Source organism: Orcinus orca, chromosome 2 (genome assembly GCF_937001465.1).
Source record: "Orcinus orca chromosome 2, mOrcOrc1.1, whole genome shotgun sequence".
NCBI classification, from domain to species: Eukaryota; Metazoa; Chordata; class Mammalia; order Artiodactyla; family Delphinidae; genus Orcinus; species Orcinus orca.
In genome coordinates, this window is record NC_064560.1 from 86,268,164 (window position 1) to 86,292,855 (window position 24,692).

Here is a 24,692-nt window from a genome sequence, read left to right on the forward strand (position 1 = left end):
ATCCAGTGATTATATTAATGTATTCAAACTTGAATTTTCTTTTTCCTAAAAAATTTCCTTTACATTACTTGAAAATTCTACCTCCTGTCCAAAAATCATTAAAAGATGAAAACTGCTTTTAATATCAAGGGTATTCTTTCTAAACAAATAACACAAAGCTCATGATCTGTTTTAATATTTCACTGACTATGGATGAATTTTTGGGACATGGCTTATCAGTGGGTATCACTGGACATGTAGGGGTCCCTACTCTGGAACATGAGTCCTGAATATCAGCCAACAGCAACTTAGCCTGGCCTTGGTATTGGGCGCAGGGTCCAGTTCAGATCTGCTGATGTCCTGGGTCTAAAAGAAGTGCAGCAATATGGCTCACATGCAAATAAAGCAAAGGGAACTCAAGGGCATTACTCTTCATAGAGGAAAGGTAAGCTGACACCACGCAGGAATATTTCCACACTTTCTCCAGTAGACTTAGAACAACCCTCTGATGAATCCCAATCAGCTATGGGAAATGCCATAGTTATTAAAGGTCTAAATGACACAGCCTTGATGAACTTTAGAAATCAGAGCACTTATTTGATAGAAAGGAAAGTCTATACTCATGTGCTGTCCTGCACCATATGCAACAGACACATTCTCTAAGCATCATTGTCAAAACAAAGGCCAGAATGAGCACAAAGGCACCATGAGCCCACGGCAATACAGCAGCATCCATTTGGGCTTTCCCAACTCTTGGCCAGTTTTCTAAGTATATACACACTGATCTATTTTAAGTGAAGGTTTTAAAGTGGGTTTCCCACATAGTTACGGTGACTAGTCCTTTCTGTAACCTAAATCTGAAATGGCGTGGGCCTTGTTTATGAATAATTGCCAAACTAAAGAAATAGTCTCTATTTGTGTATTTCCTACACAATGAAGACTAAAAATAACACAGGAACAGCATACATTATAATCAAGGGCTTTGTTCAAAGATCAGGACACATACCAATTAGTTACAGAAAATGCACCTTCAGGTGCAAACATCACCAAGACTTTTTTGAGAACTTTTTTCTTATTTGTAACAACTCTTGGAAAAGATAACTAGGTTACATGACTTATGAACATTTCCCCTTGTATATTTCTAGCCATGTTATATTTTTAAGTCACATAAAAGAAAATAATTCCGAATTTGTTTTTTCTATTATAGACTGATTTAAGAAAGTAGCAAACGGCTTAAATATTCTTTTTCATCTTACTTTTTTTCCTTTCTGAAATACCAAAGCTATTTTTAAGAGAACTTATAAACTGTAAGCACACAGGAGCAGAAGACAGGATATGTAGCACGGTGCTGGTGTTTTTAAGTAAAAGCATAAAAAAAGGGGACAGAGATTATCTTTTTAAAACGAATAATGCCAAATCCATACTATTAAGCAAAGTATCCAGAATACATAGCAGGCAATACAGATTCACAATTTTGAGAAACAAATAGAAAAGAGCATTTCTGAAAGTGATAAATTCTTTGGTTTTCAGTACCCTTTAGAAAATTTTGCAATTCTAATATATTCACTTCAATGAACTTTCTCATTCAAACCTAAATCACGTTTTACATAATCTACAGAAATTTTACATTATTCTTTTAAAGATATTTTAAATAGATTAAATTACAAAGAAAAATAATAAAATAGATTAAATTAGATTAAAATAGATTAAATAAAATAGATTAAATTACAAAGAAAAATAATAAATATTTGGTCCCTTTTGTAATAAATGTACAGTTGATCAAATGGATAGTACATATGACTTCATACTTTCTATAGATAAAGCATATAAAAAGCACATAGAAAAATACCTTCCCAAATAACTCAGGTGACTAATAAAAAAAATGTTGGATTCATCAATCATATACATTTATTCCATCAGTAACCTATATATTTCCTCAGAGATATGGAGATCCTTTCATTTTTTTTCTCATTTTAGTTATAACTCACATGACCAAAAGATGAAAATTCGTTTTTAATTCTCTCACGACTATGCTTTCTAGATCCCAACATATTAAAAACATGTGTTACACATTTACATAGATTTGTTTACATGACAGGACTGTTAACATTTTCTAAAAAGCAAAACAGGGATTCATAGAACTTTCCATGTTTAAAGCCCATTTATCTTCCTATTTGAAGCCTGTACCCTAAATTGCCATATTCTTTTCCTTTCACTGATACCTATGGGGCAGGCCTCATGCCAACATTCTACTTAAGCTGCTGGAAAAAATGCTGAAGACCAGAGATGGACAGGGTACCTTACCTGTGTGAGGTCTGGTCACAGCACTCTCATAGAGGGGGATACCTTCACCCACATTGTTAAATGCTTTCAGGGTAATCACATAGTGAGAGCTGGGATCTGAAGGAAAGAAACAAGTGGAAACACTTAAAAAAATTCTCACTACAGAATTAAAAAAATTCACGGGTGACGATGCATAATCTTAATTGCAAAAAAAGCCAGGAAAGATTTTTAAATTTTTTATGTGGGATTATTCTGGGGGTGGGGAGGTATGGAGATGGCAGCATACAGAGTATATAGAAAAACTGGCTGGGATAAACTTCCTGGAATTAGTCCCAGGAGTCAGGTTGACTGTTCCTGAATCCTCTCTTGGCTTCAGCTAATCAATGGTTTAGTGATGTTATTGTATAGTGAAGAGCTTGGATTAAAATGAATAAATAAGATTTTCATGTGCTGGAAGCCCATAGGTGGAGCTTGGAATTAAACAAACCCCTTTCCTTCTCAGGAGGACAGCAACTGGAACAGCCAAGCTAGACAAGTAGGAGATAAACTGTTAACTCAGTAACTGCTGAAGATCCTTAACTCTCTGGAGTGCCTCCAAATCCAGGAATGCCAACTTAATCTAGCCTTCATGCAGACTTCTTGGTTGGAAAAGACATGGCCCAGAATTTCAACCAGCTAGGAGGTGGTGCTGCAGGAAGTGTAAGACTGAAAGAAACACTTCTCCAGGTGATCATATAAAATGCTGCTAGTCAGACTTGGTGAAAAAGAGAGGTATTAAATAGTTGGAATAGTATTCATTCTCCTACTGGCTAAGGCAAATCAGGAAGAGTCTACTTTATCACATTCCTGATCCAGACAAGGTTTAGTATGGGTACTTCAAAAGTCTAGCTTCAGAAATGAAGACTTGGGCTCCACTGAAGTGTTGCAGGGGGAGAAGCTGACCCATAACACTCACTTCTGGCAAAGTTGGGTAGATTTCCAAAGTGGCCACACCTCAAGTGTCCTGCATTACTTTAAAAGCTGCTTGGTGGCCCATCCTCTAGATACCAGTGAGCAATATATAAAGGCACCTGGTCTTCCAATGTGAGAAAGAATTGACAACAAATGGAATCAATGAGACTTAGTACTTGACTGGCAGGAAAGGGTGCTGATATGGGCAACATGGTGGAAGGTGATGTCATTCACTGAGATTGGGGACAGAGGCAGAGCAACTACGATACACATTTTCCAGACTTGATTCTAGGTCCCCTTCTATTCCTACTCTTCACTCTCTCCCGATGTGCTTTCATTTATTTCCTTGGTTGGATTAGCATGTATGTGCCATCAAGTGCAAACTAGTCCTGACTTTTCTTCTGAGCACCAGACCTCTAAGTTCAACTGTCTATCTGGATTTCCACTTGGATGTCTCAAATCTCTCTCTCTCCCCTTTCCCTGCTCCTTCAGCTGCTCCAGTTTTCCCTAGAGTTCATAAATGGTATGACTATGCACCCTGCTGCTCCAGTCAGAAAGCTGGGAGTCATTAAGACCTCTCCCTCCTCCCCTACACAAATGATCAAGCCTTGCTGATTATACCTACTTGCCTCTCACCACTCTGCCTTGCTCACTGGGCTCCATCTTTACTGGCTATCTCTCAGTTCACTGAGCACTATGTGGTCTCTTACTACTGGGCTGCAACATGTGCAGCTGTCCCTTACGCTAGGGACACATGCCACCCTTCTTTACTTAGACAATGCCTATTCATCTGAAAGGGCTCTTCCCAGACTGGATTAGCCTCTCTAGTTACATAGCCTGTGGCACCTCATTTCTCTTCCTCAGCACTCTAAACAATTTCAATTATTTAGAAATTGTATCATTTCTAATAATAGGGATCATGTCTGTGTGATTCTTTGCTCTGTCTCTAGCACAGGGTCTGGGGTATTTGCTGATTGAAAGTTTGCAGGAGAAGATACTAATTTTTTTTTTGTGTGTGTGGTACGCAGGCCTCTCACTGTTGTGGCCTCTCCCGTTGCGGAGCACAGGCTCCGGACGCGCAGGCTCAGCGGCCATGGCTCACGGGCCCAGCCGCTCCGCAGCATGTGGGATCCTCCCAGACCGGGGCATGAACCCGTGTTCCCTGCATCGGCAGGCGGACTCTCAACCACTGTGCCACCAGGGAAGCCCGATACTGATTTTAATTTTGATTAAATTATGATAGATTATGGGACATATCCCAGTGCAAATACCCATCAAGCAGATGTTTATATGGATCTGAAGCTCAGGAGAGAGCTCTTGTGTGAATAAATGAATTCCTAAAAGTATTTCTCAACTGCTGACTTTTGTTCAATATTATATGCATCTTAGCTCTATCTGTGATGATAAATATAGCAAGCTTATTTTACTTTACGCAAAATTAATTTTTTGCTACTTCTCAATGTACACTCTCTTAACTAATAAAATCTGTTTACTGTTTTCAGCACATGCAGTGCTCCTTCTCATCTCTTCTTTTCAACCACTCTGTTCTGACTCAGTCTTTCAAGTACAGGTCAAGCTTCTCCCCTGACTGCTCTACTGTGCCGTACCACCTTTTCCTTCTCTGAACATACTTGACTTCAACTCATCTCATTGTTTCCTGTGTTTTACATTTCTTCTCCGATTAGACTGAACGCACCTGAAATTCAAAGACCACGTACTGCTTGCACTGCAGAGGATTTTCATTTCAGTAGCTTCATAAAGGAAACAGTAGGAGTGGGTCACCACAGAGATATTTTTATCCTATCCTATTCTTCTGCTCTCCTACAATTGCCTTATAAGACTGTTCGTGTGGGGAACACTTCCTAGGTTAACTGTGCTGTTTCTTCTTGAAAGGAAAAAGAGAAAGGCTACTCTGTTTCTGAATAAAGCATTAGATTGCTGCTTATTTTCTACCAGAAAAGATGAAGGTAAGTAATTTGTTGGACACCTAAAATTGTCCTTAGGAAAGATATTTACAAAGAAATGATGTGAACAAAAAAGTTGGTCAGGGAAGATTCTGAATTAAAAGGCAAGTCTTTCAAAGAAAGATCTCAATAATGATATAATCCAATTTGGAAAAGTAATTATATCTACCCAAATCAATTCATTTTCTATTATAAAATATTAACTATATCTCAAAATTTTGGCTTTGTAATTCAACTTTGAGGCATAATTAGTACGAACTAAAATGTACCAATTTAAATGTATACTTTTAATTTTGATAAATATATACACCTGTGTAATCATGACCACAATCAAGATAGAGAATATTTCCAACACTCCAAATAATTCCCTTATGCCCCTTGCAGTAAATTTCCACCACCCCAATTTCCAGGCAACCACTCATCTTGCTGTGTCACTATAAATAAGTGCTGTCCCTTCTGTAATTTCATAAAAATATAACACAATATGTATTCTCTTGTGTTTGGCTTCTTTTGCTCAGCATAATGTTTGTGAGATTTGTTTTGTTGTGTGTATCCATAGCCTATTTCTTCAAATTGCTCAGTAGTATTCTACTGTATGGATATAGTATAATTTACCATTTACTTGTTTACCCCCTTTAGATTATTATAAATAAATATATCATGAACATCTGTGTGGAAGTCTATGTGTAGATATGTGTCTTTATTTCTCTTGGTTAACAATCTATGGGTGGGAATGTTGGGTTGTATGGTCAACGTTTTAAGAAACCTCCAAACTGTTTTCTAAAGTGGTTGTACCATCTGATATTCCCATCAGCAACCGTGAGTTCCAGTTCTATATCCTTGCTGATATCTGGTATTATCAGTCTATTAAATTTTAGCAATTCTAGAGGTTGTGTAGTGATATTCCATCGTGGCTTTATTTGCATTTCTCTGATGATTAATGAAGCTGAGAATCTTTTCATGTGCTTATTGTCCACTCATATATCATATTCTTTGGTGTACTGTCCATCCAAATCTTTTGCCTACTTTTTTATTGGATTGTTATCTTCTTATTGAGTTGTTAGAGGTGCTTTTTTTTGTTTGCTTGTTTGTTTTTACATCTTCTAGACTGAAATTCTTTGTCAGGTACTTGAATGATGAGTATTTTCTTCTAGTCTCTGGCTCAGAGACTTTTCATCTTATTGGTGTCTTTCCAAGGAGAAGTTTTAAATCTTGAGGAAGCCTGATTTATTAATTTTTTATTTTTAATTTGTGCTTTTTTGCATCCTAAGAGATCCTTGCTACCCCAAAGTCATGAAGATTTTTTTTCTGTTTTCTACTAGAAGTTTTATAGTTTTAACTGTTGTATTTAGATCTGTTTTTGTGTATGGTATGAGATAAGGGTCAATGAAGGTTCTTTTTTCTTTCTCATACAGATATCCAATTATTCCCACACCTTTTGTTGAAAAGACTATCCTCTTCCCACTGAATTATCTCAGTATTTTTGTCAAAAATCAATTGACCATATACGTATGGATCTATTTGTGGACTCTATCCTGTTTCACCTACCTTTTACATAAACACTATCAAAATGTCTCGGTTACTGTAGCTTTATAATAAATCCTGAAATCATGTAGTGTGGGTCTTCTAAACTTTATTCTTCTTTTTCAAAAATGTTTGGCTATTCCAGCTCTTTTGAGTTTTCATGTAAATTTTAGAATAAGTTTATCAACGTCTAGAAAAAAGTCTACTGGGATTTTACTTGGGATTGCATTGGAGAGGACTGTCATTGTAATATACTGTTTTCCAATCCATGAACATGGTATCTCCATTTATTTAAGTCTTCTTTAATTTCTCTCAGCCATCATTTTCCACTCTTCAGTGCACAAATCTTTATATATATATAAAGTTTATTCCTAAGTACTTCATATTTTTGATGCTATTAAGTGGTATTGCTATTTTTAAAAATTTTTACTGGAGTATAGTTATTTACAATGTTGTGTTAGTTTCAGGTGTACAGCAAAGTCAATCTGTTATACATATATATCCACTCTTTTTTTGATTCTTTTCCCATATAGGCCATTACAGAGTATTGAGTAGAGTCTCTTGTGCTGCACAGTAGGTCCTTATTAGTTATCTATTTTATATATAGTAGTGTGTACATGTCAATCCCACTCTACCAATTTATCTCTCCTCCCCCTTACCCCCTGGTAACCGTAAGTTTATTTTCTACATCTGTAACTCTATTTCTGTTTTGTAGGTAAGTTCATTTGTACCCCTCTTTTTGGATTCCACATATAAGCAATATCATGATATTTGTCTTTCTCTGTCTGACTTTACTATGACAATCTCTAAGCCCATCCATGTTGCTGCAAATGGCATTACTTTGTTCTTTTTTATGGTTAATATTCCATTGTATATATGTACCTCAACTTTTTTAACCATTCCTCTGTTGATGGTGGTATTGTTATTTTAATTCCAATTTCCAATTGCTTATTGTTAGTATGTGGAAATACAACTGTTTCTATATATTGACTTTGTATCTTGCGACCTTTTAAACCCAGTTATAGTTTTAGTAGCCTTTTTAATAGATTCCTCAGGATTTCTACCCCAGTAACAATGAGCATGTATAGTGCTCAGATACTGGTTTCTAAATATCATTTATAAAAAATCAGGAGCAATAGCTGATTCAAGGGCAAAGGCTAGGAAAATACCAGATAAGCCTGTAACCTCGTACTGTGTCAAAAAGAAAGAAAGTGCTCAAAGAAAGATGGGAGATGTCAAACGGACAGAGAAACTAGTCATAAAGAGACTCCCATTGGCCGCTCTTTCACTATGAAGAGAAGGAAAGCTCTTTCTTATCAAAGCATGCTAATAAATGTAGAAGAAATAATGGAATTAGGAAATCACCACTTGGGAAACACCACAGTAATAACTGTTAACTAAAGATTCTAAAACTAGTGAGTAAAAGTTGGACAAGAAACAAGATATTTACAAAGATTCAAGGTACCTCCCCTACAAGGTACTTTTTAATTATGAAGGAAAAAAATAATAACTTTATAGTAGAGAATGTGGAAGATACCATTTTAACCAAGTGGTTAAAGTTAACATCACTAGCATTAGACTCTCATGTGCCTCCTGATATGATGTACTGACAAGAACACATGCATCTATGTCACTCCTTCCAAAAATGCATAAGCTGAATGTAATGAGGAAATATTACACAAGTCTAAACTGAGGAACATTCTATAAAATATAAATGGTCTAAATGTATTTTTCAAAAATGTCATAGTCATGGAAGTCAAGAAAAAAACAAGGAACTGTTACATATAAAAGAAAACTAATGAGAAACAATAAATACAACATGTGATCCTGCAACAGAAAACAATGTTTTTCTTTTGTTATAAAGGACATTAATGAGACAGCTAGTAAAATATGAAGTCTTTAGATAGTTTCACAGTTAATTTGCTCATTTTGATAACTGCACTGTGGTTATATTAGAAAATGCCCTTATTTTTAGGAAATGCAAATTAAAAGTAAATATGAGTGGATATAGAGGGGCATCATGTCTGCAACTTACTCTCAAACGGTTCTGCGAAAAAAAAAAACAGGTACATACAGCAGATAAAGCATATGTGGTAAAACGTTAACCTCTGGGGAATCTGGGTGAAGGATATATAAAAATTCTTTGTACTATTTTTGAAAGTTTTCTGTAAAAATAAAATTATTACACAATAAAAAGGTAGAAAGAAAGAAATCACATGTGCGATTACTTCCTCTACTTAGCACACATACCCAGATTTTCGATGGTGTAATAGCGCTGTTTATAGTCCACTTTTATGGTCTGGGCATGAGGGCTGCCAATGCCATAACCAATGGCATAACCTCTGACCACAATGTTCTGATTCTCCGGAGGTGTCCAGCTTACTACGATGCTAGTGACAAGTGGGCGGACGTGAAGAGAACTAGGCACTTCAGGGACACGAGTTTCTGGGAAGGAAAACAGAAAAGCAGGATGATATCCAGAGCCGCTTTCCTTTAGAATATTTCATCATGCTTGGGAAATGGTGTTCAGCCTTCTGCCAAATTATTTGGGGCTTAGTTTTTTCCATTTTGCCCAAGAATTCAGAGAATCTGTATGTACAGTAAAGTATGGCCCATGGTTTTACTGCAGTCTAAGAAAACAAACTCAAACAGCCTGAAATACAAAACACTGCAGTATTAATTTGGAAGGGAAGAGAAAGAGATCCAAGAATGTCTTCCCAATGGAGAAAAACAAATAAATTGTCTTTCAATTGTTACCCATTCCTCTTGGTCCTACATCTGAGTCCCAAACTCTACCAGGTGGAATGAGAAAGGCACATCAACTAATTAGAAGCCTGCTGTCAACAGGTGATCAAGTATCATATTACAGCAATGATATCAATTATTTACTCCCCAAAGTAATATGGTAAGTCAGAAAATATGAAACTTTAGAACCACAAATTGATTTAAATGGTGGGAGACTAAGAGGCTTTAAAAGGTGGCAATTTACAGTACCTTTCACATACATTATTTCAAGGCATAAATTTCTACCACTATTTAAAAATTAGTAAACAAAGAATTAGAGTAAATACCCAGGTCTTTTGTCTTTTAAGTGCAGCACCTGTCTCTGATAAAGGTACATACACACACCCACATGGAGTTATTGAATAAACAGGTGAGAAAAAGGGAAAGGTTTCCAGGACTAAGGGAAGAGGGAAACTGTAACTGAAATAAAGGCACAATTTATGTGGTTCAGCCTTAAATTTTAGATCATTTATCTACTTGACGGCCTTGGTAAAAAACCAGACTTAAAGCACTTGTATATTTTTACTTGTGCTGGTTCTGCTTAAAGGGACGGTTCTCTCTTAAAAAAAAAAAAAAAAACATTCCAGGACACTTGCTGTATTACAGGAATGACAGCAGTATAAATCCACTAAAGTTCACAGATTTAAGCCACATAACACCCAAAATCTGTGCCTTTCCAGTTTGACTTATTTGATTTCAGTTAGTACCTAGCCTGTGCCAATCCTGCCGATTGCTGTTCTTACCATCTAAGTCACTTTCAAAAGTTTCAGCAGACAGCCAGTCAGTAGCAGGGCCTGTACCATTGATTGTTAGAGCAGCCACCCGGAAATTATATTCAGTCCCCCGATCAAGACCTGCAACCCAAACGACAGAAAAAAAAAAAAGGGCTGAAACAAGAGGTTTGGAAAAACAAAAGATCAGCAATCTCTCATTAAAGCAAATATCTCATCCACCAACTTAATAAAAAGCTACTATCTTGATAACATTCCAGTTAAAGTTAATACAGAACAAGCAATACATAAATACAGCACAGAGGAGCTCCTACCTCTGAAGTAGAGGCTAAAGCCCACAAAATCCAAGAGGAAAACAAAATGAGTAAAGGTCCCAGGAGACTTCAGATCTTTTAAAAGAGCTTAAAGGCATCTTAGAGATCACTTAATGCAATCCCTTCATTTTGTTACTAAGGAGGCCAAGGCCAAAAAGAGGCCAAAGGAATGAAAGAGTTACAACAAAGGAACAAAGTCAGTTGGTCTCAAAAGACACCAAAGACCAGAAAATAATGCAGAGGTATAACACCTACCAGTTTACCTCTGTTCTCTGGGCCACCCCATAACCACAGTAGAAAAAAATTTAAACATCTAATATGGCCTAGAAATCTATTTCTCAACAGCCTATTGCCCATAAGTATATACTATAAGTAAAAGAGAAATAAAGCCTCTCTACTATGCACTGTTTCATATTTACTATCAGCTAACAAAGTACCTGATATACAAATGTACCAAAGGCAACAAAGATCTACATGTAAAAGTCTACCCTACAAAGTGGGGTAACAGTCAATAATATGGTCAGCTATTCATATATTCATGCTTCCATTTTTTTCTCTTTTTATTGTGTTAAAATACATATCACATAAAATTTATCATCTTAGTCATTTTTAAGTGTACAGTTCACATGCATACATTTTTAGAGCACTTAGATTCTAGATATTGTCATAGGTCTTATAAGGGTTATGAAAAATTATCCTACTTCCCCATATTCAAATAACAGCATCTTTGGCCAGCAACATAGTACAGAAACTCCAAAGAGAGAGCTACTGAGAGAGAAGTTGGCTAGGATGCAGGATGAGCCCTTGCTCAGTTAATCAATCCTGTCACGTGGTGTGAGAGGAGAGATGGGAGGTTCTGTCCTCTGCAGGCCCATCCTGATTCTGTTTGTCCACAAGAAAGCAAGAAGCAAGACAGGAGGAGAAGCAGAACGGCTGGGGCCAAGTCAGTTTACCTCTCTGTCTCCTCCCTGCACACACTGAACAGGATGTGCCAGAATGGGCTACACAAGCATTTGTAACTTTAACAGACAACAAACATGGTTCAATTGAGGACCTGGAAGAATTCAACCAATCAGATTATCATTCCCTCGCCTCTGGGGAGTTGGAATGTAAGAGAGGGAGAGAGCAAGTGAGAGAGAGAGTGCACATAAGTAGGTGCAAGTGAGAGAGACGCGTGAGTATAGAGGCTGAGCTCCTCTCCCTCAAGATAACCTAGAGAGCTCATCGACTAAAACCAAGGCACTCGATTCATATTATAAAGACACGGCAGAATGTGTTTAGTGCTGTAAGTGGTACAAAAAGAAGACACAACAATTACTTCTGGCTAAAACTTAAAATCCTATAATTTGTTGTTCAGTACAGGATCTTGGGAACCCATACTGTTCTCCAATACTTATCAGCTTCAAGTTAATGCTTCAGGAGAACAATGATCTCCACTTTTGCTCATCATTGTATACTCAGTGCCAGTACCTGCTAATAAAAGTTCAATAAAGTCTATTAAACAAATGAATGAATCTAAATATGATTTTAAAATGCAAGAATTTTCTTGATAAAGAAAAGGCTATTTTCATGATGAAAGTGGTACTCTGCTTATACATCAAATGTTCCACTGAGAAAACGAATAGTCTCCTCATGGGCAAGGACTGTATCTACTTTTATTTATTAGAAACAAGAAGAGTGCCTGGTATACCATAAATATCTACTATTAAACATACAAAATAAAAGCCTTATCTTTGGGAAATGTTATTTATCTGTGTCTGGAGTAAAATCAGACTGACTTTTAAGAACATCCGTGACCAATTTTGCTGTCATGCTCCTTTGGTGAGACTTCTCAGCAACACCCCTACAGCCATATTTACCTGCTGCAGCTTAGAGCTGTGGGGTTATGAGAGGAAACTAGAAGACTGAAAGATACCCTTGAAGACAAACATTCACCTTCTCCTATTTTGAAAGAAGTCAATCTCATCCATGAGGTGAGGAGTACAGAGAAAAGCTTGCTGGTTTACTGGAGTACAGTTTTTCACTGTCACTGGCTCTCCAATTTTCAGAAACCTATACCTATTCAGATTATATGGATTAGCGTTCATTTTTATCAGGTGTGCCACTTGCTCTGTTTCACACAAAGGGAGAACTATACAAAAGAGCTATCCTTGACAGAATTTTCTAGAACTTTATCATGTCTGTAGAAGCAAGAAAGATTATTGCATGGCTGTGGCTATTCACAAATGTTGCTTCAGGCCACATATACCTGAGTGGTGTCAGCGTTATAGAAGTCATTTTGTAGGCCTCTGCTACCAACTAGACTGAGTGGATTCTTTGCTTATATAGCTTTGTTTTACCTTTCTTTCAGATTACAAAAGAGTTATGTGTGTGTGTGTGTGTGTGTGTGTGTGTGTGTGTGTGTGTGTGTGTGTGTGTGTGTATTCAAAAAAGAAAACATGGAGAACACAGAAAAACACAAGTAAGGCAATGAAACTCAAATGCAATTTCACCAGAGATGGCAGAACCTGTAAGAGTGTTTTCCACTAATTTTTATCAAGTCAGAAGTAGACTGAACTCTTACAAATTGTTTTAAACCATTTTTGCTTTGTGTAAGTCAACAGCCCAGAGCAGTCATTAGACTAGCACAATTCAATGTTTGAGAGAGACACCATCTCCTAGCTTTCGCCTATGTGCAAAGCAGCTTACCTTCAATCAGCTGTGACAGCTGTGTCCCAGTCACCAAAGTCTCAGTGACATCGCTCTTTCGGGAGGCCTTTCGGTAGCGAACCCTGTAGCCAGTGATCTGCCCATTTTGTGTGGCTGGAGGAGGTGGCTGCCAGTGAATCACAATACTCTGGGAAAGACAAGGTTACAGGGAAAAGATCGAATATATCAAATCTTGGTCCTGTTTTATGTATTATTACTCTGAATTCAGTGTGTAAGAGAAGGAACCATAAAAGCAACAGTGTTCAGAGTTTTACTAAGTTATTTAATAATCACTCAAAAATAGTGTTTAATTTTAAAACCATCAAAGCTCAAATGGGGAGACTGTATTTGTGGGCAGTACACGCTGGGCACTTGATTTATTTTGCCAGAATGAAGACATAGGGCAAAAGTCTCAGGAAAGTTTTTGAAGGAAAACGTAAGGTCAGAGGCATGTGGATTAGGAAGTAAACTACTGTTAGGTGTAAGGTTCTCTTCTACTTCCACTGTAACAACAGTGAAATTAGACAATTTCTGTCTAAAACTTTTCAAAGAGGGGACTGTTAATCAACAGCTGGCTGTTTCTTAAAGGAAAAGGAGTCCCATAGTCCTTTTTGAAAGAACTGACTGTCTCAGTTGTCTATGCAGCCCAGTAGGGGTTCTGGGCATCTGAGAGGCACACATGGCCTTCAGTGCACAGTGAACTTGACCAGGAGGGACAGCTTCAGCAATGCAACCATCTGACAGACATCTGCCTTTGATTCACAGTGGGCTCACCTCACAGTACTAAACAGGCTATGGTATTATAAACAACAACTTACTTCTTTCTACCTGTCACCAAGGTTCCGGATGGCTAACATCTAGGATGTCATGATTTACATAATAACAGCAATGTACTTGAAGAAAGGCTAAAGTAATTTTTGCACAGCAGAAAGGCAGTAAAGTTGAACAGAATCAACCAGAGTTGGCTTCTAAGCCCAGCTTTAAACTGGCAAGTGTAATATCTATGTTACTTTATTTCTTTGCTTGATTATGATTGTTTTGATGCAGAATCTCCCTCTCTGTTTGCCCTCCTGAGGCAAATAGAAAATGAACAACAGCAATATGAAGTTTTACCTTTGAATTTCTTACTTCTAAAGACAGATTCTGAGGAGCAGCACTGGGAACTGCATAGGCGGAAAAAAAAAAAGAAAAGAAAAAAAATTTCAATCACTCAGGCATCACCCATCATGTGACTGTTCTTGGCTGGTCTTTATACAAATGCACATCTCAAACACTGATATACAACCTGAAGGTCTAACCCAGCAGCCAGTGCCCTCATGTTGAAAGTATCTGGACAAGGTGTGGGGCCATATTTGATTCATTTAAAATAATGAGACCCGTTCACATACGCACCCATATCCAAGTCAGGCTGTACCTTTGGGAAGTCAGGTACTTATTTCAAGGATATGATAGTGACTGTAAACTTTTCTAGACCCCAAATACATTCTGAATCTTTAACGTATTCTTTTGAATATTCTTGGGAGTAGCATATCCTTATCTTGGGATACATTTTCTGGAAACAAGTCTAATGACTATGGCAAGTGAATCAACTGGGTAATATCACTATGAGTCCAAAATGTGATGTACACAAACCAATGAGCTTGGATTTCTTGTGGGGTCCTAAACTGGTTTTAAAGGCAGTTTCCAAGTAGAGCAAAGAGATGTTTAAGCAATGACAGTCCAGTTAAGAAACGATCTGGCTTTCCAAGGGAACTATGTGGCAGGGAACACTCATTCAGATGTGAGAAGTTTGGGACTGTTGGTTAAAAAACAGCTGTATAACTTTAGCTTCTCACATATTAGAACATAAGACAAGGGTATCTCAAAGTTTATGGTCCATACACCCTCCAGTGTCTTCTTCTGTAGTAATTATAGGAAGCAAAGAAAATTTAAGTAAACCTGATTAGTTTCTTCTCCATCACAAAATGCTAACCTTGGCTTTTCTCTCCTAATCCATCCATGGAAATTTCTCCCTCCCATTCTCTGACATTTGGTGACCAGGCGTATAACTAAGTGCCCACTGAGCTACAGGCTTCTGGAGGACAGAGACTATTTCTTGTTCGCTGTTGAATCCTGTGCTAACAACAAAGTACATCAGGCCTCAACCAAGAGATTCAGGCACAGAGGGTCTGGAGAAGGACTTAGGAACCTGTGTTTTGAAAAAAGTCCATGGATGGTTCTGATCATCTCCCTGAACCTCTGACTTAGCTGCAAAGGCACCAACATAATTGTTGTTGCTGTCTTCTTCTTCATCATCAACACCACTGCCACCATCATGGCTAAGATCTGCTGCATGCTCCTACATGACAGTTACTTAATCCTTAAAACAATCCTACAAAGGAGTTTCTATTATTATTCCCATTTTATAGATAAGAAAACTACAGATGCAGTTCAGGAGAGTTAACTTGCTCAAGGTATTTGTTTCAGCTGGTATAGGAATTAAGATTTATCTTACTCCGAACTGCTGCCCTTAACCACCATGCTGAGACACATTCAGTTCCCGTGACAGGCACTGTAGTCAGCATGCCAAGCCACTTAATGCAGTTAAAAGTGGCTCATGGGTAGATTTAAGAGCCTACCTCAAAAAACAGGGTAATGTAGTTGGCTAACCAAACTACAGTTTGCATTTATTTTCCCCAACTTTTTATCCTGAAAAATTGCAAGCACAAAGAGTGACAAGAATACAATGAACACCATGCATTCTTTTCCTGGATTCACCAATTGTTAATATTCTGCCACATCTGCTTTATTTCTCTCATTATATTTACACAAACATGTTTATCTATCTACATATTGTTTCTGGATGGCTGAAAGACAGTTACAGTCGTCATGATACTTCACTCCTAAATACTACAGTATGTATCTCCTAAGAACAAAAACATTCTCCAACAAAATGATAATACAGTGATCACACTAAAAATCTAATCAACACAAAAATATTACCTAATATACCTAATAACATAGCTAATATTTAATAGTGACTGATACTATACCAACCTAACATTAAGTAATTGTACCAAGAGTGTCCTTTTTAGCTGTTTCAACTCCCAGAATCAAAGATCACACATGTTTTATTTTATTTCATGTGTCTTTACTTTGCTTTAATCTAGATTCTAGAAAGATTCCCCTACATTTTTGGTTTTTTTTCATGAGACTAGTATTTTCTAAGAATTCAGGACAGTTTATTTGATTATTTGCAGAATGTCCATCAATTTCAATATGTCTAGTTATTTCATCATGATCATATTTAAATTAAACATTTTTGGCAGGGATACAACATAGAGGAGAAGTTATATCTTTCTCGATGCAACATATCACATGGTGTCAGTCTGCTCCTTTGTTGGTGATGTGATGTCTGACTACCGGCTTAAAAGAGTCAAACTATAGCTTCTAAGGCACGCTTGTTTATATATAAGGGCTACACACATATACACACATTTTTAAGAAAAAGACATTTTTGTTAACACTTGGATTTAGCTGAGTTTCAGGACATAATACGTACGCTAAGTGCAATAAACTGCTATTTTCTGTTCTACTTTAAAAACATTTTTAAAAATGCTGGTCTTGACCAACTCAATCTTGTTGGCAGGCTGTACTTTGAAAACGACTGCTTTAGGGTCATAGGTATAAGCAAATATTCAGTCACAGGTGAGAAATAAACTGTCACAAAATCCTGAGGAATTTAAAAGACCTATTTGTATGCACCCAACATAGGAGCACCTCAATACATAAGGCAAATGCTAACAGCCATAAAAGGGGAAATCGACAGTAACACATTCATAGTAGGGGACTTTAACACCCCACTTTCACCAATGGACAGATCATCCAAAACGAAAAAAAATAAGGAAACACAACCTTTAAATGATACATTAAACAAGAAGGACTTGATATTTATAGGACATTCCATTCCAAAACAACAGAATACACTTTCTTCTCAAGTGCTCACGGAACATTCTCCAGGATAGATCATATCTTGGGTCACAAATCAAGCCTTGGTAAATTTAAGAAAATTGAAATCGTATCAAGTATCTTTTCCGACCAAAATGCTATGAGACTAGACATCAATTACAGGAAAAAAACCCTGTAAAAAATACAAACACATGGAGGCTAAACAATACACTACTAAATATCCAAGAGATCACTGAAAAAAATCAGAGGAAATCAAAAAATACCTAGAAACAAATGACAATGAAAACACAACGACCCAAAACCTATGGGATGCAGCAAAAGCAGGTCTAAGAGGGAAGTTTATAGCAATACAATCCTACCTCAAGAAACCAGAAACATCTCAAACAACCTAAACTTACACCTAAAGCAATTAGAGAAAGAACAAAAAAACCCCAAAGTTAGAAGGAAAGAAAACATAAGATCAGATCAGAAATAGCTGAAAAAGAAATGAAGGAAACAATAGCAAAGATCAATAAAACTAAAAGCTGGTTCTTTGAGAAGATAAACAAAATTGATAAACCATTAGCCACACTCATCAAGAAAGAAAGGGAGAAGACTCAAACCAATAGAATTAGAAATGAAAAAGGAGAAGTAACAACTGACTGTATTTCTGACACTGCAGAAATACAAAGGATCATGAGAGATTACTTCAAGCAACTATATGCCAATAACATGGACAACCTGGAAGAGATGGACAAATTCTTAGAAAAGCACAACCTTCCGAGACTGAACCAGGAAGAAATAGAAAACATAAACAGACCAGTCACAAGCACTGAAATTAAGACTGTGATTAAAAATCTTCCAACAAACAAAAGCCCAGGACCAGATGGCTTCACAGGCGAATTCTAACAAACATTTAGAGAAGAGCTAACACCTATCCTTCTCAAACTCTTCCAAAATATAGCAGGGGGAGGAACACTCTCAAACTCATTCTATGAGGCCACCATCACCCTAATACCAAAACCAGACAAAGATGTCACAAAAAAGAAAACTATAGGCAAATATCACTGATGAACATAGATGCAAAAATCCTCAACAAAACACTAGCAAACAGAATCCGACAGCACATTAAAAGGATCATACACTATGACCAAGTGGGGTTTGTCCCAGAAAAGCAAGGTTTCTTCAATATACTCAAATCAATCAGTGTGATAAACCACATTAACAAATTGAAGGAGAAAAACCATATGATCATCTCAATAGATGCAGAAAAAGCTTTCGACAAAATTCAACACCCATTTATGATAAAAACCCTCCAGAAAGTAGGCAGAGAGGGAACTTACCTCAACATAATAATGGCCATATATGACAAACCCACAGCCAACGGCGTTCTCAATGGTGAAAAACTGAAACCACATCCACTAAGATCAGGAAAAAGACAAGGCTTGCTAAAAAGACAAGGTTCCTCTTTAGCCACAGCAATCAGAGAAGAAAAAGAAACAGAAGGAATCCACATTGGCAAAGAAGAAGTAAAGCTGTCACTGTTTGCAGATGACATGATACTATACATAGAGAATCCTAAAAATGCCACCAGAAAACTACTAGAGCTAATCAATGAATTTGGTAAAGTTACAGGATACAAAATTAATGCACAGAAATCTCTTGCATTCCTATACACTAATGATGAAAAATCTGAAAGAGAAACTAAGGAAACACTCCCATTTACCACTGCAACAAAAAAAATAAAACACCTAGGAATAAACCTACCTAAGGAGACAAAAGACATGTATGCAGAAAACTATAAGACACTGATGAAAGAAATTAAAGATGATACAAATATATGGAGAGATAAACCATGTTCTTGGATTGGAAGAATCAACACTGTAAAAATGACTATACTACCCAAAGCAATCTACAGATTCAATGCAATCCCTATCAAACTACCAATGCCATTTTTCACAGAACTAGAACGAACAATTTCACAATTTGCATGGAAACACAAAAGACCCCGAATAGTCAAAGCAATCTTGAGAAAGAAAAACGGAGCTCAAGGAATCAGCTTCCCTGACTTCAGACTATATACTACAAAGCTACAGTAATCAAGACAGTATGGTATTGGCACAAAACCAGAAATATAGATCAGTGGAACAGGATAGAAAGCCCAGAGATAAACCCACTCACATATGGTCACCTTATCTTTGACAAAGGAGGCAAGAATATACAGTGGAGAAAAGACAGCCTCTTCAATACGTGGTGCTGGGAAAACTGGACAGCTACATGTAAAAGAATGAAATTAGAACACTCCCTAACACCATACATAAAAATAAACTCAAAATGGATTAAAAACCTAAATGTAAGGCCAGACACTATCAAACTCTTAGAGGAAAACATAGGCAGAACACTCTATGACATAAATCACAGCAAGATCCTTTTTGACTCATCTTCTAGAGAAATGGAAATAAAAACAAAAATAAACAAATGGGACCTAATGAAACTTTACAACTGTTGCACAGCAAAGGAAACCATAAAAAGACGAAAAGACAACCCTCAGAATGGGAGAAAATATTTGCAAACGAAGCAACTGACAAAGGATTAATTTCCAAAATTGACAAGCAGCTCATGCAGCTCAATATCAAAAAAATAAACAACCCAATCCAAAAATGGGCAGAAGACCTAAATAGACATTTGTCCAAAGAAGATATACAGATTGCCAACAAACACATGAAAGGATGTTCAACATCACTAATCATCAGAGAAATGCAAATCAAAATTACAATGAGTATCACCTCACACCAGTCAGAATGGCCATCATCAAAAAATCTACAAACAATTAATGCTGGAGAGGGTGTAGAGAAAAGGGAACCCTCTTGCACTGTTGGTGGGAATGTAAATTGATACAGCCACTATGGAGAACAGTATGGAGGTTCCTTAAAAAACTAAAAATAGAACTACCATACGACCCAGCAATCCCACTACTGGGCATATACCCTGAGAAAACCATAATTCAAAAAGAGTCATGCACCACAATGTTCACTGCAGCTCTATTTACAATATCCAGGACATGGAACCAACCTAAGTGTCCATCGACTGATGAATGGATAAAGAAGATGTGGCACATATATACAATGGAATATTACTCAGCCATAAAAAGAAACGAAATTGAGTTATTTGTAGTGAGGTGGACGGACCTAGAGACTGTCATACAGAGTGAAGTAAGTCAGAAAGAGGAAAACAAATACCGTATGCTAACACATATATATGGAATCTTAAAAAAAAAAAAAGGTTCTGAAGAACCTAGGGTTAGGACAGGAATAAAGACGCAGACATAGAGAATGCACTTGAGGACATGGGGAGGGGGAAGCGTAAGCTGGAATGAAGTGAGACAGTGGCAGGGACATATACACACTACCAAATGCAAAACAGGTAGCTAGTGGGAAGCAGCTGCATAGCACAGGGAGATCAGCTTGGTGCTTTGTGTCCACCTAGAGGGGTGGGATAGGGAGGGTGGGAGGGAGATGCAAAAGGGAGGAGATATGGGGATATATGTATATGTATAGCTGATTCACTTTGTTATGCAGCAGAAACTAACACACCATTGTAAAGCAATTATACTCCAATAAAGATGTTAAAAAAAAAAAAAGACCTATTTGGCAGGCAAATATGATTACTAAGTAGAGCAAGCCCAGCCTTCCAACAGCCCTGGGATGGTCTGTGCTATGAACAAGCAATAATATTTACTTATACAAAAGCATCTAGTAAAAATAAAAATACAGAGAAACTATTCAGTACCAGGCACTACATGTTCTATGCGCTCTCACTGGATCTTTCCAGCAACCCAATGAAGTTGGTATTATAAATTTCACATATAAGGAAACATGCTCAGACATGTGAAGTGACTTGACCGAAGTCACACTACTAGAACTGGTATCTGAACCAGTTCAGATGTCAAATCTCCTTGACATCAAAGCCCATGATCTTGCTACTATGCCACCAGCGCCCCCCAAGCATGGTATTTTGTTCCAGAGGAAGAAAGACTCACCATCTGAAAATGTTCGAACAGCAACATCTTGTGTGGAGACTCCAGGACCATGTTTATTGTAGGCCACCACTCGGAAACTATACTCTGTATATTTTTTCAACCCGTTAATGGTGTGGGAGTGACTTGAAACATCAACATCCTTGAATAAAATAAAACAATTTATATATACACAACTCAAGCCAAAAGAAATGCTGCAAAATAAAGAATTAACTATACAAATTCTATATTTGACATAATGCAGATTTTTGTCCCTTTTACAGAATATTATTTAACAGTTAAAGCAAATTAATCATAAGCACTGCAGTTTGCTGAGAAATACTCCTTGATGTTTAGGAACCCTTGCTGGCAAAAACTACAGAATAAACCTTTGTACCAAGAAATAGAATCTATCAACTTTTCATTTCTTATACATATTTTTTTCCTCAGATTTCTAGACAAGCAGGTATTGAGTTTTGGAAATATATTTCAACTCTACTATTCCAATCAATGCATTAAAAAATGGCCTCCTATTATACCTGTTCTTTATCAGTTCCTTTTTCCATGTAGTACAGTTTGTAATTCTGAATTTCCCCATTTCCAGACAATGGTGTTTCCCAGGTGACAGTAATGGAAGTAGGTGAAGTTGCATACGCTTGGATGTTAGGTGCTGGGCCAGGGAGCTGAACTAGAAAGAAAATTTCAAGACAGTAGGACATAAATAAAATTTACTGCATCCCTCAAGACCATTCTCAGCAATAATGGCACACTATGGTTTTTTTAAAAATTTAATTAATTAATTTATTTATTTTTGGCTGTGTTGGGTCTTCGTTGCTGCACGTGGGTCTTCTCTAGTTGCAGCGAGCAGGGACTACTCTTTATTGCGGTGCGTGGGCTTCTCACTGAGGTGGCTTCTCTTGTTGAAGAGCATGGGCTCTAGGCACGTGGGCTTCAGTAGTTGTGGCATGTGGGCTCAGTAGTTGTGGCTTGCAGGCTCTAGAGTGCAGGCTCAGTAGTTCTGGCACACGGGCTTAGTTGCTCCGCGGCATGTGGGATCTTCCCGGACCAGGGCTCGAACCTATGTCCCCTGTGTTGGCAGGCGGATTCTTAACCACTGCGCCACCAGGGAAGCCCTGGCTATGTTTTTAAAACAATAAAAACTACGAAAACAAGTGATCTGACTGAAGTGGTTTCAGGATAATATATAATTAAGTGATTTCCGTCTTTATGACTGAAAAACCAAAAATCATCTGTGATGTATCTCAAATTTATTCAAAGAAAAAAGTGAACAGTGCAGAATTCTTCTTGTGGTTTATAAAATCCTAGTTTTGCAGTGGGACTGCAGCACATAAAAGCAAACATCACAAAAAGAGAGCCTTCTTTTACCAGGCTCTGGGGATACAATGAATGATGGACAGAGTCCCTGCCCACAAAGAACTCCCAGTCTAGAGGGAAGTCAGACATATAGTTACAAAGAAGATCCTAAGTGCTGATAGATTAGGTAACGTCTGTAATGAAAACTGAAAGAAGAGAGCACACAATTCTGCTTTGGGTGGGGGTGGTTAGGAAAGGGAAGGATTGGTGAGGACTTCTGGGGAGCAGGAAGAATGAGTAGTTTTCTCAGACACCAAGAGGGAAATTGATCCAATCAATTTGGACATAACAGGTAAGAAGACAGTGTCATGTGGTTCAGGTTGAAACAAAGAATGGATATGGGAGACAGAATGCTGCAAAGGATGACAAGAGCCAGATAAAGGAGAACCTCTAAGGCCCTGCTATGAGTTTGGATTATTTCTTGCAGGTGTTAGGTAATTACTGAAAAATTATGAGCAGGAACATGACACGATCAGATCTGCATTTAAAAAGAACATGTGAACACATGCATGGAAGAAAAACAATAATGGCACGAGACTACATAAATAATAATTTTAAAAATAGCCACCATTTATTGAATGCTTGCAATCAGGCCAGCATTAAGTGCTTTACATTTATTTAAATTACATCTTATTTAATCTGTGCACTAACCCAAATGAGACGGATACTGTTATCATCCCTACTTATGGATGAGGCTGAGAGGTTAAGAACCATTCCCCAAAGATGGAAAAGTTGGCGGGTAGTGGAGCTAGGAGCTGAGCACTTCCTCGTTCTAAAACGTGGACTCAGGAAAACCAGTTAGGGGATTAAGACAACACCCTCTGTGGGATGATGTGACTGGAAGATCCCACGATTGGCTGACTGATTGTCTGCCCAGCTCTAAATCCTACAACAGCTCACATCCTTTTTTACTATATTCTTTTTGTCTGACTGACAGGTTCCAGTCCCAGTTTATACACAAATCCTGGCAGGTGCCTATATCTACACTTTGGTGGATACTCTCTATCTGAAAACCATTTCTCTGGTGCCACTGCTTCTGTAACAGACATCCATTAGATTTAAGGAAAGGGGAAAAAACAAACAAAATGTAAAACAAGCTGGCTTGCTTAAATAACAGCATGACAGTTGAAGATTCGTTTTCCTACCAAAGCAGAGAAACCTGAATATGGTTTTCTGGCAGTTGTTTGCTTTATTTAGGCATGAATCATGTTATTCTCTTAAGAGCATATTTTGTGCAGCCTGACAGGTGGGAATCGTCACACTTCTGCTGCTATGGAAAACTTTCCCCTAACTTTTTAAAAGGGAAGGAGAACAGAACAAATTCCCTTGAAATCACTTTCAGTATATTCATTGGCTAAATGTAGGCAAAGATGATCCTAAAATAGGAGCTAGTAAATTCTTCCATTTCATCTGTACAGTGGCATTAAAAAATGGAAAAAAATTTAAGTTGGTTTGAAAAGCTAAAAATGTAAACTATTTTCCCAGGGCTGACTCCCACACTTACGGCCCCTCCCACCTGCCCCCAAGCTGAATACCTCCAGATAAAATGCGAATCTCTCTCCACTAACTCCTCTTTTGCCAAAACATGTTATAGTCACTCTCTACCCCTAAAATACTCTCACCAGAATCTGCTGGCCCTTCCATCTATATTCTTATTTAGCTACTTTCGTTTAATTGAATTCCTTGAATAAATGATTGTGCTGCCTACTTTCCTTGTGATGACTGTACATCACATTATTGCCCGTTTACTTGTCTGGCGCTGGTACCAAACTGTAAGCTCCTTGTGAACAGAAGTCAAGTCTTACTCGTCTTTACATCTTGCTGCCTAGCATGGTACCTGGCACATGACAGGCACTCAATAAATCTCTTCTTTCATCTCTAACTTGACAATGGCCCTTCTAGTCCAGTGGTTCTCAATAGTTTGACTTGTAAGTTCTGAAATGATAATGAAAACCACAGGCTCTTTCCCAAGGAAAATGTGAACATGTACAGACAGACAAATATTTTCATGTATCTTCAGAAAGTTCATGGCCCCAGGATTGAACCCTGGAACTGAATCAAATTCAGTGGTCTTTTCCTTTACTTTCATCATGACTCACCTTGCATGTGCACTGTTTGTCCTATTTTGGGGTGGGGTCAAGCAGTGTCCTTCCCCAAG

General features: G+C 37.6%; 1 protein-coding gene across 14 annotated transcripts in view; it reads right to left on the reverse strand.

Moving 5' to 3' along the window:
- NEO1 (neogenin 1) overlaps positions 1-24,692 on the reverse strand; it is a 251,566-nt gene that overhangs the window by 32,602 nt on the left and 194,272 nt on the right. For all 14 annotated transcript variants that reach the window (XM_004276278.3, XM_033440041.2, XM_033440030.2 and 11 more), the window contains 7 exons: positions 21,700-21,848; positions 21,185-21,323; positions 14,332-14,381; positions 13,219-13,366; positions 10,229-10,339; positions 8,952-9,146; positions 2,284-2,379 (listed from right to left, as the gene is read on the reverse strand). In XM_004276278.3, coding sequence (XP_004276326.1) covers positions 2,284-2,379; positions 8,952-9,146; positions 10,229-10,339; positions 13,219-13,366; positions 14,332-14,381; positions 21,185-21,323; positions 21,700-21,848 — 888 coding nt within the window. The remainder of the gene's footprint in view (positions 1-2,283; positions 2,380-8,951; positions 9,147-10,228; positions 10,340-13,218; positions 13,367-14,331; positions 14,382-21,184; positions 21,324-21,699; positions 21,849-24,692) is intronic.